Raw genomic sequence first — 18,566 nt, 5'->3', positions numbered from 1 at the left:
CCGGGACTCTCGGGTGTGGACGATGGGGAGATCGGAGCCCAATGTGTCTAAAAGGCTCCCCGGCGGGAGGAGAAGCCAAATCTTTGCGCCGTCAGGGGGTAGAGAAAGCTCCTCTCGCCCTTCTGCGCATGCCCGGGCCAGGAGGGCGGGAACGAGCCCGCGCCTGCGCAGAGAAGACGAGCCCCGTAGTTCGCAAGCACGGGATTTGCACCGGGAAGGTTACGTTGCTCTGATCGCTTGCAACCCTCGTTTTTCTTGCAAGCGGAGCCTGCTCGGGATTGCATCCGCGGCCGCCGGGCTGCTGCCTCTCTTTGGAAATCCCCATAGGAACCCTATATTGGGGCTGGGCTCGTCTCTTCCTGCCCCTTGCCCAGCCACGCTGCTTGCATTGGGACCAGCCGATTCAATTCCCCGGTAGAGAAAGACGGGATGGCATTCAGATGACCGTGGCAGACGCGTGTCTGCACTAAACAGGGGGCGTCAACGGAGCTTGCAGTGGGAGCTTTAGTTTCAAAAAGTTTTAAAATGTTTCCCACCGGGGCAGCTAAGGAGCCTCTCTTATCAATTGTGAATATATAGCTTTGTTTTCTGGGGCTTCGCTTCCTTTTTTTTTTTTTGCAAGAACACCCCCGCGAGGCTTCTTGCTCCCCATGGATGCAAAATGTTCCCAGCTTTTGCCTTCCGTTTGCACCGTCCTGGCCGATCCCGGGCACCCCGTGGCGGACGACACTTGTCTGGAAAAACTGCTGGACTGGTTCAAGGCTCTGGCCAGCGCTGGTGAGTTGGCACTTAGTTTTGCATTTTGGGAAGGGTTTCTTTCTTTTTTTGTGAGGAAACCCATCCTGAGATGCCAAAGGAGGGCAAGTGATGGAGACATTGCAAACATTAGTTTTGGCATCAAAAGATCACCTTGGCTTGCTTGAGGTTATCAAGTTTGGAATTGTTCCTTTTAGCATCTTATGACTGTCACTTGTTTGTACCTTGTGATTTAGGTTGGTTGCTTTATTTAGTATCCTTTTTTTAAATTAATATGTTTTTTTTTATTCATGAACATTTTGAATACAGTGTATTGTCAGGGCATATCATTTACAGAAAATTAACGTATCTCATAGTACATGTATTAGCGGCGGCTAGAATATTATATGCACAATATTGGAAAAATGAAATCATACCTCCAGAAACAGAAATAATAAAAAAAAAATTATGGCTCTTGCAGAATCAGATACATTAACTTTAGAAATAAAAAACAAAGGAGAGTCTAAATATTATAAAACATGGAATAAATCTTATCAATAGTTATATAATAGAAGACGAGGTCGAAATATTAGTCTGTATGATTAGATTAATTAACGAGGGGGATCCCGGAACAGCTGATCATTGGAACAGCTGATTGTTGGGAGGAGGAAAAAAAATACCCTAAGGAGTGACTGGGCGGGGGAGAACGCAGTCAGCGATGTTGGGCATGCGCGCAATGTTGTGCATGCACGATAAGGACTTACTGGGTGGAGAGGGGCGGGGCCAGCCAGGGGCACGATTTGTCGGTTCTCTGAACTGCACAGAATCGTAACAACCGGTTCTATAGAACCAGTCCAAACCGGTAGAATCCCACCCCTGCTTTGGTGTTAAGTGAAACGTGGTGGTTAAAATGAGTCCATTTTATAGCCCGTGGGTGTTTTCTGCCAGAGACGGGAAGCAGACACCATTTCCTGGCAAAATAATGCCAAAAACGGTGGTCAAAGAAGGGCTGTGGGACCCCTGAAACAGCCGTAAATGCAAGCTGGTTACCAAGCAGTTCTTGGTCTGGTCATAAATTTAGGACTCCCTGTATTTTTTTTTTCTCCTTCCCCTTCTAGGGCCTAGTTTGCTGGTGTTAAAAGAGAACCCGTGTCTCATCGAGTTGATCCTGGCGGTGCTCAAACGAGGGGAACCAGATCCCATCCTTCTGTCTTTCATCCTGAGGCTCACGGGAATCTTTGCCGCTTCCGAAAGCAGCTTCCAGCATTTGCAGGTTAGTCCGTCAGAGCCGCAGGAATCGATTCGAAGGTCGGCGTGTTGACTGAAAAAATATCATACCATTCTCTCCTTTCTTCTGCATTATTTTAAAAAATCCAGATTTACTTTAATTGGGGGGAGGAGGGGGGATTTGAATGTTTACAGTAGAGCCCGGATGGATGGGTCAGGATTCCTAAGCCATTGTTTTTGTAGTTCCACAGCTGTGAAGCATCTGTCAGAGCAGCAAGAGGCTGATCTGGCAATGCAACTGGCTTGCTTGCTTTCCTCTTTCCTCCCTCCCTCTTCCCTTCCCTTCCTTTCCCTTCCCCTCTTCCTTCCTTCCTTGCTTGCTTGCTTTCCTCTTTCTTCCCTCCCTCTTCCCTTCCTTTCCCTTCCCCTCTTCCTTCCCCTCTTCCTTCCTTCCTTGCTTGCTTTCCTCTTCCTCCCTCCCCCTCTTCCTTCTCCTCTTCCTTCCCTTCCCCTTCCTTTCATTTCCTTTCCCTTCCCTTCCCCTCCCTTCCCCTCTTCCTTCCCTCTTCCTTCCTTCCTGCTTGCTTTCTCTTCCTCCCCTCCCTCTTTCCTTCTCCCTTCCTTCCCTTCCTTCCCCCTTCCTTTCATTTCCTTTCCCTTCCCTTTCCCCCATCCTTCCCTTTCCCTCATCCTTCCCTTCCCTTTCCCAAATTATTAAGATGTCTACTGTTACCCAGTGCCCTCCCCAATGACACATGCAAAATCCAGGCGTTGCCCCCACCTCCCAAGGAACAAAATTTAGAATTTCGTTTCAAATGTAGATAAATTTAACCCAGGAGGAAAACTGTCAGGCGACAGTAAACCAGGGAAGCCTGACGATTCCAAACGGAATAAGCCGCCACCTTGATTTCCTTCCCTTCCCTTTCTCTCGAGTCAGCAGCAGGAGGTGGTGTTTGGAGCCTTCGGAGAGGCAGGCCCCCTGGGCAGCCCCCTCTGGGAAGACATGACCATTCGGAGCGGCTGGGTGCAAGGGGCCTACGCCATGCTGCAACATTACAGCGCCTTCCAGTTCCTCTGCAACTCTGGCAAGTGCTTTTCCTCCCCTTCCTAAGTTCAGGTTGGACAGACTTTGGCCCAGAGGCCTCCAAACCTGGCAACTTTTAAGACGAACGGATTTCAATTCCCAGAATTGCTGGCTGGAGAATTCTGGGAGTTGAAGTCCACAAGTCTTAAAGTTGCCAAGTTTTTTTTTTTGGGGGGGGCTGCTTTGGCCCATACAGGCGGTCCTCAGTTTACGGCTGTAATTGAATCCAGAATTAACAGTCGTAAGCCTTGCCTCTCCTTAAGCATAGGCCTCCGCCCGATTTCACAACGTTTATGCTTTACAGCCGTCTGTGACTTCCTAACCGTTGCTAAGCAACCAGTCACTGAAGGCAAGGACTACCTGTGCACCAATTTCTGCTCCTGTAAGTGACAGGTTGGAGGCTGCCTACGACAAAGAATTGGGGCCTGAGAGTTTTCTATGTATTAACGAAAATGGATTGTCCGTGGTTAACAAGTCTCATGTCTGACATGTTATCTTTTGTCCCGTGCAACAACGATGATGCCGCGGAATCAAAGGATTAAAAAAGAAAAGAAATATTGTTTGCCATTTAGCCAAAGTCCTAATCATTGCTTATGTTCATGATTAACTGGCAGACTAATAGAGTTGGAAGGGACCTTGTAGGTCATCTAGTCCAACTCCCGCCCAAGCATTTCTGACAGATGGTAGCCCAGTCTCTTCTTGAAAGCTTCCAGGGATGAATATCCCACAACTTCCGAGGGCAACTTCTGTCCCATGGGTTGATTGTTCTCCCTGTCAGAAAGTTTCTCCTTATTTCCAGGTTGAATCTCTCCTTGATCAGTTTCCATCCATTATTCCTTGTCTGGCCTTCGGGTGCTTTGGAAAATAGCTTGACCCCTTCCTCCTCTCTGTGGCAGCCCCTCAAATATTGGAAGGCTGCTCTCCTGTCTCCCCTGGTCCTTCTCTTCCCTAAACTAGCCTGGCCCAGTTCCTGCAACCGTTCATCGTATGTTTTAGCTTCCAGTCCCCTCATCATTTTTGTTCTCTTCTCTGCACTCTTTCTAGAGTCTCAACATCTTTTTTATAGTGTGGTGACCAAAACTGGATGCAGTACTCTAGGTGTGGCCTTACTACGGTTTTATAGAGTGGTGTTAGTACCTCCCTTGATCTCGATTGTATCCCTCTGTTAATCCCCAAGAGAGTTTTCTTAAGAAATGGCTGCTTTCTCCTGAAATGGTCAACGTCGTTTATCGCTGCTCCACAGGAGCTCTAGATATGATCTTCACTCTTCAAGAAGACCCCAGCCTCTTCATCGCTGCAGGAGCCAACCGGCTTCTTGCCCGCCTGCTCATTTTCTCCGTAGAGTCCGAGCCGTCTCGTCTTCTCAGCTCAAAGGACTACGATTGGCCGGCCTGTGCTCGGATGATGGTCGCCCGTGTTGAGGAGGCTCTCACATCCCGCTCTTTGTCCCGGATCAACCATTCCCTGAAGCTCTTAATGACGTTATTTGAACACAGCCAGGATGCCTGGACCGAAATCTTGTGGTCACGCCTAGCAGAAACGGTGGAAGCTCTCCTGATGGAAGATTCTGTCCATGTAGGACCCTGGCTTGTTGATTTGTTCCTTAGCATGGCGAGGTAAGAGAGGGTTCATAAGTTACTCTTTTAAGAGCCCTGAATTGGTTAAGATGGTGGGACAGGGCTTGTATGTAGGGTTCTTGTCATGCCCCTGATTCGAAGAGGGAGGCTGAACAGCTGACAGGGAGTGGGAGTGTGGCTCTGTTGGCTGTGGAGGAAACTGGGGAAGGGCACAGTCCGGCTGGGCAGAGCAGGAAGAGGAAGAACAAGGGAGAGGGAGTTCAGAGGAAGACCCAGGCCCACCTCCTCTTTATCCTAGGGCACACAGGGAGGAACGGAGAAGAGAGCAACGTGGTTGCATGGCTTACGGGGGAGGAAAGGGCCCTGATTCCCTTCATTGGCTGCAGCTGGGAACAGAGTGTTTAAAAAGGGAAACTGCGCACAGCAAGTTGTTGGGAGCAAATCGTGAATTTATCTGGTATTGTGGCTGATCTGTGTTCCTGGCGTCTTTCCCAACTGTGTGAATTTTGCCATGCTTTCAAGTCTGCAATTCCTTCTCCTGCCCTGCCAAGTTAATTACTTCAGCTTGGTTTGTTTAGATTTTAAGTTACAGTTTGTGTGTACCTTGTTTTGGACTGAATTTTCTACAGTCAAAGGCTGTTCCTGGGAGAGTTTTTCTCCAGCCAAAGGTAACCTGGACATTGGGGGCAAAATTGGAGATAATAAAGGGACTCCTATTGCTTATTTGATCGTGTTGCCTTTGTGCCACACCCCTTTGGGTCATCATAGTTCTTACCCATCAGGTCCTATGTTCAACTAACAAAATAATTGGAAGGCACCTTGGAGGTCTTCTAGTCCAACCCCCTGCTCAAACAGGAAACCTTATACCATTTCTGACAAGTGGTTGTCCAATCTCTTCTTGAAAACCTCCAGTGTTGGAGCACCCACAACTCCCACTGTTCAATTGTCCTCCCTGTTAGGAAATCTCACCTTACTTCTAGGTAGGTTCTTTCCTTGGTTAGTTTCCATCCATTGCTTCTTGTCTTGCCTTCAGGTGCTATTGGTTTGCAACCCAATAGGTTGACAATCCATAAGTTATTCCTTAAGAGCTCTGAATTGGTTAAGATGGCGGGATAGTCCTTGCCTGAAGGGTTCTTACATTGTTCTTGTCCAACATGGATGATCCTACACTGTTGGGACTTGTGTTTGAACCACTGATGCTCAGTGCAAAAAAAAAAAAATGGGGCATGTAGGGAAACATTTGAGCACTTCGTTGCATTTGAGGGAGATGAAGTGGGTGCTTTAAGTCTGGCGGTTGCTTAAACAGCCAGCTCTTCAACAGGTCATTCTTCCTCCAATAGGTCTCCTGCATTTAGCTCTCATGAATGCAGCCTTTGGAAGCTGGTGGCCCTTGCCCTGAAGAATATCAGCCTGGCTCATGTCGGCCCTCTAGCACATGGACTTTTGAAGCTGGAGGCATGGTAGGAACGGATGCCGTGAACTAATGCAGTTGGAAACTTTTAAGAGATGTGGACTTCAACTCCCAGAATTCCCAGAATAGTAATATTCAGTGAGGCTCATTGAGGGGCTGGCTAAGTATTTTGTTTGTTTAGCTGCAGATTCCAATTCCACTTTTCTTCCAGTGTCACACTTAAGCCCTTTTTTAAGCATGATAAAAGTCTGGGGGGGGGGGGAAACTGGGTTTGACAAACAAGCGTTCAATAAGGCGAGCCTAGACAATCGTGGCTTATTGCAAAAACGTGGCTTAGAGTGATATATGAGCTCAAGTCATAAAAACCAGTGGCCTTTTCTGCACTTGACTCTTCCATTTTCTCCATTGTGAAGTTTTTAACGTCTTTTTCATAGTTCTAAAAATGGTAGCATTTTGTAGAAGGCGACAAGTTAAACCAAAGTAACTCATATAATTTGAAGCACGGTGGTGTATGTAGGCATGTTGTGTGGTTTGATGTTGAAGGGGTTTTGATTTGCGAAACAAACTTTTGACACATGTAAAACCAAGGGAAAGCCCTCATCTCGTGCCCGCAAAGCAATCTTTACCTATGGAACAATTACAATTATCAGTGTCAACATATAGTAGTACCACAGACAGTAGAATATTGTTTACTTACTTGTATTTATTATTAATTGTATTTACTACAATTCATCATTAAGGAGAACCATATGTACTGTTAAATTTGATTGAGTTTTGTAAAAAGAAAAAACAAGTACAATAAAAAATATTCAAAACAAAACAAAGTAATTCATATAATTTAATTTAAAATTTTTATTTTTTACACATCTCTTCACGTGAGCAAAGTGATTCCAGATTACAATATTTATATACATAGTCATAGTTACACTTTCAACTTTCTTAATTAATGTCACTTCAAATCATTAGTAATTTATATCATTTGAAGCACGGCGTGTGTACATAGGCATGTTGTGTGGTTTGACGTTGAAGGGTTTAGATTTGCAAAGCAAACTTTCGACACACGTAAAACCAAGGGAAAGCCCTCATCTCATCCCCGCAAAGCAACCTTTTTCTCTTCTTCCAGCCCGCAGGCCCTCCAAGCCCAGAGCTTGGCTGTTTTGCTCCAGCCGATGGACGGCATCTTGCGAGCCACTTCGCATCACGCAGCCTCCCCAAGTGAGTGGTCCAACACAGTCTTATTAACGCCCGTATCCATTAGACCGGAGTTCCCCCATGTTTCTGGCTTTGCGGACCGAAGGGGAAAAGGGGATGGTTTCAGACAAGCAGCCGGCAAGCACGTGTGTGTGTGTGTGCAGCTCCCTTGGTGTGAGTGGCGTGCGTTGCGTGCCTGCCACTCCCTTAAATCGAGCAAGCACTTGCTTGTTGCTCGCGCAAGTGAGGATGTGTGTCTGAACGTTTGCTGGCTGATTCCGCAGCGTGGTTGCAAACATCTCCTGCCCCACTAGTGGGCCGCAGCCAGGGGCGGGATTCAGCCAGTTCAGACCGTTTGGCACGGACCGGACGTTACATTTTCATCCGGTTCATCGAACTGGTAGTTGAACCGACCGGCTGGCCCTCTCTGCCCCTCCCAGGAGTCTCCACGTGGTCCGTTTCAGATGCAGGTAGGTTCAGGGTCCGCGTGGAGGCCCTGGGAGTGGGAGAAATGGGCCGAACCAGAAGTTCTGGAAGTCCAAAAACAGTCCTGGGCTACACCCACCCAGCGACCAGGTAGAGAAACGGTTGTTGGGATTTTTGAATCTCACCCCTGGTCACAGCCCACAGGTGGAGTGGGGGGGACGGGACCCCTGCATTAGACCAAATGGGCGGGTAGAGAAAAGAGGCCGTTGGATTATCCGGAGCCTGGGTTAGAACAGCCCCGGTGCGATTAATGCGTGGGAATTCTCCAGTTTGCAGAGGTTTTGTCCAGCCAGGTCCGAAATGCCTTTTGGTCTGAAAATGATCATTTCCTCCCTTTGCTTTCAGATGCTTCCTCTGCAGAGCCTCTTCTCTTCTCTACCGGTCTCCTGTGTCAGACGATGGCTCACCTCAAGGAGATCCAAGAGTTGGTATGAAAAAGAGCCAGGCTTTCTTGACGTGCCTTGTCCATCGTCCAGGTCACGGTGGCCCCAAGAATTCTTTTTCCGAAAGGCAACTGGGCTCCCCTGAATTTTTTTTGGCCTGGAAAACGTTTCAAAGGTTCTCATCCAAGAAGCTTCTTCCGTGTCTCCGTAACACGGAGAAAAAATAGGCTTGTGGGTGCCTCTATCCCAGGGCAGTAGCTATATTGAATTCTACTGTATAGTGCCTGATATTCGTGCAATATCAGGTTTTCAATTCAGTTGCATAGAAAGTGAAGGGGGCGTGTTTGTGTTTTATTTTTAGAGTTATAATGTACACTGAAGATGGCATTTACCGTATTTATCGGCGTATAACACGCACTTTTTCCCCCTGAAAATAGGGGGCAAATGATGTATGCGTGTTATACGCCGATATAATGTTAAGAAGCCTTCGGTGAATGCTGCTGGGATCGGGGATCAAGGACACAAATGAAAGAAGGGGAGGGAGGAAGCAACCGAAGCCTGTCCTTCTCTCTGGGTCAGCTCTCTCAGTCGCTCTCTCGCTCCTCCACCAGCCCAGGAAGAAACTGCTTCAAAGAAGCGGGGGGCTTTTCCTGTCGCCTCTCCCCACCCCCACCCCGTCCGCCCGCCCGCCCGCCCGCAGTGCTCCGTTCTGCCTGCCTGCCTGCCTTCGTTAATGGTTGAATCGGAACAGCTTCGGCTGAGTAAAAGAGGCGAATAGTTATTATTCTCAGCCGAAGCTGCTCCCAAACAACCAGAAACTAAGGCAGGCAGGCAGAATTTTTTAAATTTTTTTCCTGAAATTTCCCCCTTAAAATGAAGATGCGTGTTATACGCCTGTGCGTGTTATACGCCGATAAAACGGTAATTTCGTTGCACGAGGTGCAATGACAGTAAAGTAAACTGAGCTGAGCTAAACTAAACTAAAAACTAAACTGAACTATTCTGCAAGTTCAGAGTTTCCCAAGAGACTCCCTCATCCTTTTCCAGATTTGAAACCTGGAAATTTCTAAGCGTGCTGGCTGGGGAATTCTGGGATTTGAAGTCCGTAAATGGCTTACTCTCTGGAATTCTGGGGATTGAAGTCCACAGAGCTTAAAAGTTGCCACGGTCGAGAAACCCTGCTCTGCAAAACGACAGCTCTGATTAAACTAGCTTCGGACCCCCCTATCTGTTGCTTCCCCAGGCCTGCTTGGCGGTAGAGTTTCCGCATCAGCCTTTGATATGCTCCGTGGTGACCATACTACAGTTTTGCGCTGGCCAGGCTGTGTCATCGTCCTCCTTTGGAGCTACACTAGGCCACCTCTTGATTGGCAGCTTTCGAGTCCAGAGGGCAGCGCTCAGCCTCCTGGGAGCCCTCTCACGATGGGCTGGTAAGTAAGGCTTGTGTGTTGGATACCCAACTCCAGAAGGATTGCAACCGTGCCAGAAATTCTGTCCATAAAGGTTTCTCACTTGCCCCTTTCAGGATTCTTTCCCGTTTTAACTGTCAAGATTAGAAGTTTCATAAACCAGGGCTTGGAAAAGTGGCTTTATTACCCCACTTTTCATTGTAGGTCCTGCCAACTATTTCAATTCGTTGTAGCATTTATTTAAAGGGGCAGGATTATAAATAATGGAGCAACTCTTGATTGCTCGGATGGCTTCCAAGCTTCTATGGAAATTGTCGTCTTTTTGTCTGTACAGTGTAGTTAAATAAATTAACCCGGGGAACGACTTGCCTCCAGAAGTTGTAAATGCTCCAACGCTGGAAGTTTTTAAGAAGAGATTGGATAACCATTTGTCTGAAGTGGTGGAGGGTTTTCTGCCTAGGGAGGGGGTTGGGCTAGAAGACCTCCAGGGTCCCTTCTGTTTATGCTGTTCTAACAATAGAGCACTTTGCAAAACAAAAAAATCCTATTCTGCCATGCAATCCAGCACCAACAAATAACCGATAGGAATAAAAAGCAGAAGAGTTTCTCTCGCTCCCCAAAACCAACTCATTTGGGGCAAATTGAACATGAGTCTTTTTGTCGGGCCCATGTTAGTTCTTTCTATCCTTCCTACAGAGCAACTCTTTTAATTTTAAACTCCCAAGAAGTAGCATGGGGGATGAAATCCAGGCTGAATTGGAAGTGCAAAGGAGACCCCTGTGATTAAAACGTTCGTTCTCTATGTTTAGCCTCTGTCCACGACGAAGAAAGGCTGCAAGTGTTTGACGTCCTCCTGACGTACTTACGGAGTCCAGACAGCAGTCCTGTGGTGAGTGCAGAATTGTACCAAGAATTGCTTTGTCTTCTGTAAGGAAGTCTCTCGTTTACTAAGATTGTTGCTTAGAGGGGGGATGTCTGTCATTTGGACCAGAAGTGGGAATAAAAGCTGGACAGATATATCAACTCTGCTGGGAGACCAGCAGCTGCTGGGTTCTGGCCCAGCTCCCCAAACATGACCAACCCTCTGACGTGAACTCAGACGATTCCTTTTTTAGGAGTGCCGGCATTCGTGGCAAAACGTTTCTCTCTCAATGCAGGCTAATAAATCCATCTGGCCGGGAGACGAATACCTGTCTGCCACACCTACTCATCTCCTCCCTCTGCCTTTTCATCCCCAGAGCTAGGGTGGGGCTTCGCTGGCAGTGGTGGCTCTTCCAGCCCAAGGACCGGTCCATAGATTTCCACTTCTCTCCTCTGCTTTCAGCACATCTGTACGTCAGGCACTGGGCCCAGCTGTTCTTCCTCTTCCACATCAGCCACCTCCAGACCTGAAGGCTGTTGACTCTCTAGCTAAGGGCTGACGGACGGCCCAGGCTCTCTCTCTCTCTCTCTCTCTCTCAGTTCCATTCCCCCTTGGAGCTCCCGTCCCGAGGACCAGCCCCTAGATTTCCACTGCTCTCCTCTCCTCTGCCTTCTGCGCCAGGCACTGGACCCAGCTGTTCCTCCTCTTCCACATCAGCCACCTCCAGATCTGAAGGCTGTTGGCTCACCATCTAAGGGGTGACGGACGGCCCAGGCTCCGTCTCTCTCTCTCTCTCTCTCTCAGTTCCATTCCTCCTTGGAGCTCCTGTCCCGAGGGCCGGCCCCTAGATTTCCACTGCTCTCCTCTCCTCTGCCTTCTGCGCCAGGCACTGGACCCAGCTGTTCCTCCTCTTCCACATCAGCCACCTCCAGATCTGAAGGCTGTTGGCTCACCATCTAAGGGGTGACGGACGGCCCAGGCTCCTCTCTCTCTCTCTCTCTCTCAGTTCCATTCCTCCTTGAGCTCCTGTCCCGAGGGCCGGCCCCTAGATTTCCACTGCTCTCCTCTCCTCTGCCTTCTGCGCCAGGCACTGGACCCAGCTGTTCCTCCTCTTCCACATCAGCCACCTCCAGATCTGAAGGCTGTTGGCTCACCATCTAAGGGGTGACGGACGCCCAGGCTCCGTCTCTCTCTCTCTCTCTCTCTCAGTTCCATTCCTCCTTGGAGCTCCTGTCCCGAGGGCCGCCCCTAGATTTCCACTGCTCTCCTCTCCTCTGCCTTCTGCGCCAGGCACTGACCCAGCTGTTCCTCCTCTTCCACATCAGCCACCTCCAGATCTGAAGGCTGTTGGCTCACCATCTAAGGGGTGACGGACGGCCCAGGCTCCTCTCTCTCTCTCTCTCAGTTCCATTCCTCCTTGGAGCTCCTGTCCCGAGGGCCGGCCCCTAGATTTCCACTGCTCTCCTCTCCTCTGCCTTCTGCGCCAGGCACTGGACCCAGCTGTTCCTCCTCTTCCACATCAGCCACCTCCAGATCTGAAGGCTGTTGGCTCACCATCTAAGGGGTGACGGACGGCCCAGGCTCCGTCTCTCTCTCTCTCTCTCTCAGTTCCATTCCTCCTTGGAGCTCCTGTCCCGAGGGCCGGCCCCTAGATTTCCACTGCTCTCCTCTCCTCTGCCTTCTGCGCCAGGCACTGGACCCAGCTGTTCCTCCTCTTCCACATCAGCCACCTCCAGATCTGAAGGCTGTTGGCTCACCATCTAAGGGGTGACGGACGGCCCAGGCTCCGTCTCTCTCTCTCTCTCTCTCAGTTCCATTCCTCCTTGGAGCTCCTGTCCCGAGGGCCGGCCCCTAGATTTCCACTGCTCTCCTCTCCTCTGCCTTCTGCGCCAGGCACTGACCCAGCTGTTCCTCCTCTTCCACATCAGCCACCTCCAGATCTGAAGGCTGTTGGCTCACCATCTAAGGGGTGACGGACGGCCCAGGCTCCGCTCTCTCTCTCTCTCTCTCTCAGTTCCATTCCTCCTTGGAGCTCCTGTCCCGAGGGCCGGCCCCTAGATTTCCACTGCTCTCCTCTCCTCTGCCTTCTGCGCCAGGCACTGGACCCAGCTGTTCCTCCTCTTCCACATCAGCCACCTCCAGATCTGAAGGCTGTTGGCTCACCATCTAAGGGTGACGGACGGCCCAGGCTCCTCTCTCTCTCTCTCTCTCTCAGTTCCATTCCTCCTTGGAGCTCCTGTCCCGAGGGCCAGCCCCTAGATTTCCACTGCTCTCCTCTCCTCTGCCTTCTGCGCCAGGCACTGGACCCAGCTGTTCCTCCTCTTCCACATCAGCCACCTCCAGATCTGAAGGCTGTTGGCTCACCATCTAAGGGCTGACGGACGGCCCAGGCTCTCTCTCTCTCTTTCTCTGCCGGCTCCATTCTCTCTTCCCCCTCGCAGCTCAGGTTGCCTTGATCCTGACCCCTGACTCTCACGCCGCCACCTCTTCCTCTGATTCAGCTGCTGGACAGGCCGGCGGCCGACAGGCCACAACATGCTGGAGTTAGTTAGTTATACCCTGCCTTTCCTATTTGTACAAATAACTCAAGGCTGCGGCCATACCCGTTGCAATAATAAACATCCTTCTGCTTCCTTCCAGATTTTGAAGAAAGCCCTTCAAGGGACCCTAAAGTGGCTTCGGAGTGCCTTGCGACCTTCCGTCTCCCTTGCCGATGTCCAGCAACACCAAAAGTTTCTCAGAGGTGTTAAACAGCACCTGATCTATGCTGATCTATTCTAATGGCCCAATATTGCAGTTTGGGGTTCTCCCTCGGCCCACTTCTGGTTCAGAGATTTAATTTTTTGAGCCGGAAGGCTTCAGATTTTAAAGCCAGTTGTCATTTCCTCCGTTCAACCTGCATCGTGTCAGCCGGGGAGAAAGGATGGCCAAGATCTCCAGTCTACAATTTTCTCTCCTTTTCTTTGAAGATACGCTGCGGGTGTTACGGAAACATCTGTGCAGTCCAAGCTGGGAAGTACGCGATTCCTCCCTGGAGTTTCTCAGCCTGGCGATGAAGCATTTGAGAGGTAAGGGGAGCACCAAGATAGCAATAGCGCTTAAGACTTATATCCCGCTTTCCAGTGCTTTACAATTTCTCTAAAGAGGTTTACAGACTCAGCCTCTTGCCCCCCCAACCATCTGGGCCTGCATTTTACACACCTCGGAAGGACGGAAGGCGGAGTCAACCTTGAGCCTGGTGAGATTCAAACTTCTGGCAGCCTGAAATATTCTCGTCATTGTGCCACCATGGTGAGGGAGGGAGGAAAAAAAGGGTGGGAGAGAAAGAAAGGAAAAAAAGCAAGAGCACTTAGACTTATATACCGTTTCACAGTGCTTTCCAGTTCCCTCTAAGCGGTTTACAGAGTCAGCCTCTCGCCCCCCAACAATTTGGATCCTCATTTTACCCACCTCGGGAGGACGGAAGGTTGAGTCAACCTTGAGCCGGTCAGGATCGAACTCCTGGCAATGGGCAGAGTCAGCAATGCTGCATTCTAACCACTATGCCACAGTGGCCCTTCCCTCCCTCCTTTCCTTCCTTCCCTTCCTTCCCAAGCAATAGCAGACTTGCATACCGCTTCACAATGCTTTACTCTCAAAGCAGTTTACAGAGTCAGCATATTTTCCCCCAACAATTTGGGTCCTCATTTTACCCACCTCGGAAGGACGGAAGGCTGAGTCAACCTTGAGCCGGTCAGGATTGAACTCTGGGCAGTGGGCAGAGTTAGCTTGCACCACTGCATTGTAAGAAATGTGCCACCATGGCTTGCTTGCTGCCTTCCTTCCTTCCTTCCTTCCTTCCTTCCTTCCTTCCTTCCTTCCTTCCTTCCTTCCTTCCTTCCTTCATTCATTCATTCATTCATTCATTCATTCATTCATTCATTCATTCCTTCTTCCCTTCCCTTCCCATCCTCCCTCCTTTCCTTCCTTCCCAAGCTACAGCAGACTTATATACCGCTTCATGGTGCTTTACAGCCCTCTCTAAATGGTTTACAGAGTCAGCCTATTTGCCCCCAAACAATCTGGGTCCTCCTTTTACCCACCTCGGAAGGACGGAAGGCTGAGTCAACCTTGAGCCTGTTGAGATTTGAACTGCCAAACTGCAGGCAGCCGGCAGTCAGCAAAAGTAGCCTGCAGTACGGCACTCTAACCACTGCATCACCGTGGCTCAGACACAGATTAACAGAGTTGGAAGGGACCTCGTAGGTCACCTAGTCCAACCCCCCCCCCGCCCAAGCAGGAGACCCTACCCCATTTCTGACAGATGGCAGTCCAGTCTCTTCTCGGAAGCTTCCAGCGATGACGCTCCCACATCCTAACATTTCAGCAGCTGTGTCGAGGGACACGAAATCCTCCGGACTCAACTGTAGCAAATGTTGTTCGGGGTGGGGTGGGGCCGGGAATGGTGGTTTTTTTCCTCCTCCAGAGGCATCTTTGAACCTCCAGAAACCTTGAGTGGAATTTCTTACGTGTTTTCCTGATTGTGGGGAGGGAGCGACTTAAGCGAGTCGCTTGCGGTTGTGAAATCAGTTAGGAAAGGAATTCGGCTGCCCCGCTGACTTTGCTTCTCAGAAGGTGACAGAAAGGGGATCCCGTGATCCCAGGCCGATGCCACTGTCATAAATATGAATCGGTTGAGTGTTGATCACCTGGCCGTGGGGGATGCCGCAACGGTCGTTAAGCGTGGAAAAAGGGTTGCAAGTCATTTTTTTTCAGTGGCGTGACTTTGAACGGGCACTAAATGGACCATTGTAAGTTCAGAACTACCTGTGTTTGAACAGTACCGTTTTGTTCCGACCCAACCAGAGCAAACACAGACAAAGTCAGCGCCCCCCACCTTTTAAGGTTTAATAACAAATTCTGTTCTGAAGGCTGCTTTCCATTAATTAGCTCCGACAAAAAAGAGCCTTGCCAAGTTGTTTGTCAAAGTTGCCAAAATACCCAGAGATAAGAACTAATTTACAAAATTCTCCAAACACGAACTAAGATGTCCACCAGTTGAGCTTCAGAGCTTCTTTGCTGTCTGCAAAGAACGCTTTTCCAAACCTGGCTTTTATCCTCTTGAGGGAGGCGCCATCACCTTGTAGCCTTACTCCCGAGTCACCTGTGCTGCTGTAATTGTTCTTTCCTCCAAGTAATCCTTCGTGAATGTGCACTTGGCACAGGCTCCTCGGGAATCTCCTCATCACTGCTGCCAGCCCCCACAATCTCTGAAGGCAGCAGTCCACTCCTTGATAGTCCTGGCCCCTTATCAGAGTCATCACTCTCCTCAGCCATCTGCACTTGCTGCCGGCTAACCACAACACATTTCCCTGCACAGGACTAGACTGGTTTTGGCAAGAGCTGCTCTCCTCAGAAGTGCCCAGGCTTCTGGAAGATCTCCTGGGTGATCCCGAGAGCTACGTGCGTGCCAGCGCCGTGAGGACCTGGGGCCGTTTCTCCCTCATGGCCTACTCTGGCCCAGAAGCGCCTGTTTGCAAAAGCAATGAAAACCCCAAAGAGGTATGACACTTGTTGTGATGACCCTGGGTGTAACACAAAGGCAACGCAGCCAGAGAATAAGTAGGAGTCCCTTTATTAGCTCCAACTTTGCCCCCAATGTCCCGGTTACTCTCCAGTCTGGAGAAAAAAACTCCCAGAAACCTGCAACAGCCTTTGGCTGCAGATATTCCAATCCAAATATTGTAAACAGAAAACTTTAAATTATAAATCCAACAAGGCAAAATAAGGTAATAAATCCGGCAGGGCAAGGTAAGGTTACTTCCAGAAGTGAAGTAACACGGCAGTAAATCCAACCAGTTGGGAGAATGCCAGAAACTCAAGATAACCGCAGCCCACACAAGATAAACTCAGCAATTGTTCCCAACAACCGCCCCTCCCAACTGCCTCTCCTTTAAACTCCCTCCCCAGCTGTGCCTTGTGAAGGGAATCAGGGCCCTTTCCTCCCCCGTAAGCCACGCAACCCACATTACTCCCTTCTCTGTTTCTGCGTTCCTGAGGATGAAGAGGGAGGTGGGACTGGGTCTTCCTCTGAACTCCCTTCCCTTGTTCTGCCTCTCCCCTGCTCTGCCCAGCTGGACTTTGCCCTTCCCCAGATTCCTCCACAGCCAGTAGAGCCACACTCCCGCTCCCTGTCGGCTGTCGAGTCTTCAGACTCGAAGGGGGCATGACACTTGTGTGCAACCTGGGGCTCCAACTCCCCTTTTCTCTACGCAGAGATGCCAAGTTTCCCTTTTGAGATTCCGTCTGTCTCCTTGTTCCCCAGCTCTGCGTCGGCGGCGTTCGCTTGCTGGAAATCTTGTCTTCGGACGCCGAAGGTTTCCCTCGACGAGCTGCCATCGGCGTCTTCCTTGACTGGCTGAAGGAAGGACACCCCGAGGCCTCAGCAAGCCCCGCCGAGTTTGTTTCCCGAGCTCTTCAAGCCGTGGATGGAGACCTAGATTGGGAAGTCAAAATGGCCACTCTGGACCTGGTGGGAGTTTTCATCGGCCAGACGTTCGGCCGGCTCGGGCAGAGCTCCACTTCAGCTGGTTCTTCGCTTGCCAATCTTGCCGACGTGCTGCGGCTCTTTGGCCAAATGAAAATGTTAGGCTTCCTTTTCAGGGCCCTCCAAGACTGCGACAGGCCAGTGGCGGTCAAGGCCTGCGAGGTCCTTTTGGCTCTGAAATCTGCTGTTTGCAAACACCGGTCGAAATCATCACCGTCGGGAGATGCTTCCGGGCTAAAGGAAGTTCCCACGGAGAGCTCCTCCTCTTCTCTCTCCAGCCTTCCTGCCGGGGAGGCCGCTGAAAAGGACTGCCAGGATCCCGAAAGGCTGCGCCGGATCCTAGAATTCACAGACCTGGAGGGTTTGCAAAGGGCTTTGGACGTGAGCAGCGATCACCTGGAGAGGAGCCCACAGTCCCTCCTGCAGGACCTCCTGGCTGCGGCAGGCAGCGCGGAGGAGAACCGAGTAGATTGCTATTGAGAGGAGGGGCTGGAGCTCACTGGCTGGCTTGGAAAAGGGGCCACTTTCAGAACGGAGGGACTGCGAGCGCGTTTCTTTTTCCGGGCACCTCCCGAAAGTGGGCTTGGCAGAGCGAATTAAAACTGAAACTCGGGTGCAGGGAGAATAAGCACCAAAGAAGATCAAACGAACAAAAGGCAAAACTCACACAGAGTGAATGCAAGGGGTAAAAATAAATAAAATAAATGTCCGATATTCCTTTCTTCTATTTTCCTCACAACAACAGTCTTTAACCACTAAACCCAACTCTCTCTCCCTCTCTCTCCTCTCTCCCTCTCCTCCTCCCCCCTCCTCTCTCTCCTGTCTCCTCTCTCTCCCTCCTCTCCTCTTTCTCCCTCCTTCTCCCTCCTCTCTTCTTCCCTCCCTCCTCCTCTCTCCCTCCTCTCCTGTCTCTCTCTCTCTCCCTCCTCTCTCTCTCTCTCTTCCCTCCTCCTCTCCCCTCCCTCCTCTCCTCCTCTCTCTCTCTCCCTCCCTCCTCTCCTCTTTCTCCCTCCTTCTCCCTCCTCTCTTCTTTCCCTCCTCCCTCCTCTCTCTCCTGTCTCCCTCCCTCTCTCTCTCTCTCTCTCCTCTCTCCTTCCCTCCTCCTCTCCCTCCCTCTCTCTCCTCTCCCTCCCTCCCTCTCCCTCTCCCTCTCTCTCCTTCCTCCTCCTCTCCCTCCCTCCTCTCTCTCCTCTCTCCCTCCTCCCTCCTCTCTCTCTCCTCTCTCTCTCTCTCCTTCCCTCCTCCTCTCCCTCCTCCTCTCTCTCCTGTCTCCCTCCCTCCCTCCCTCTCTCTCTCCTCTCTCCCTCTCTCTCTCCTTCCCTCCTCTCCCTCCCTCCCTCTCTCCTGTCTCCCTCCCTCTCTCTCTCCCTCCTTCTCTCTCCCTCTCTCCCTCCCCCTCCCTCCTTCTCTCTTCTTCCCTCCCTCCTCCTCTCTCCCTCCTCTCTCTTCTTACCTCCTCTCTCCCTCCTTTCTCTCCCTCCCTCCCTGCTTCTCCCTCCTTCTCTTTCTCTCTTCCCCTCCCCCCACTCTCAGAACATTTCCTCAATCTACCAGTAAGGAAAGACCCCCACCCACTGGTTTCACTAGTGCGTTTGACAAGATTATAGCAAAGGGGAAAAAATCTTAACTCAGTGGTGGGTTATTCCTAGCTGGCTGGTTTTGCTTCAATTCATGG

General features: G+C 50.4%; 1 protein-coding gene across 2 annotated transcripts; it reads left to right on the top strand.

Annotated features, from left to right (window-relative positions):
* Positions 1 to 91: 91 nt before the first annotated feature.
* Positions 92 to 17,608, top strand: BRAT1 (BRCA1 associated ATM activator 1). Of its 2 annotated transcripts, XM_026685238.2 has the most exons (13): positions 92 to 777; positions 1,854 to 2,008; positions 2,900 to 3,047; positions 4,290 to 4,662; positions 5,964 to 6,083; positions 7,158 to 7,249; positions 8,057 to 8,139; positions 9,338 to 9,524; positions 10,313 to 10,392; positions 13,006 to 13,108; positions 13,335 to 13,433; positions 15,725 to 15,906; positions 16,670 to 17,608. In XM_026685238.2, the coding sequence occupies exons 1-13, from the start codon at positions 651 to 653 to the stop codon at positions 17,369 to 17,371; spliced, it is 2,451 nt and encodes an 816-aa protein (XP_026541023.2). In that variant the 5' UTR covers positions 92 to 650; the 3' UTR covers positions 17,372 to 17,608. The 2 variants fall into 2 exon arrangements, with proteins under 2 accessions (XP_026541023.2, XP_087798336.1); XM_087942210.1 differs by lacking the exon at positions 92 to 777 and having other exon boundaries at positions 1,870 to 2,008; positions 2,896 to 3,047.
* Positions 17,609 to 18,566: the final 958 nt, after the last annotated feature.

This window comes from Notechis scutatus, chromosome 12 (genome assembly GCF_049901735.1).
Source record: "Notechis scutatus isolate UNSWTSFEM ecotype Mainland chromosome 12, rNotScu1.2, whole genome shotgun sequence".
Lineage (NCBI taxonomy): Eukaryota > Metazoa > Chordata > Lepidosauria > Squamata > Elapidae > Notechis > Notechis scutatus.
Note: the sequence above shows the minus strand (reverse complement) of the source record. Positions and strands in the feature narration are given on the sequence as shown.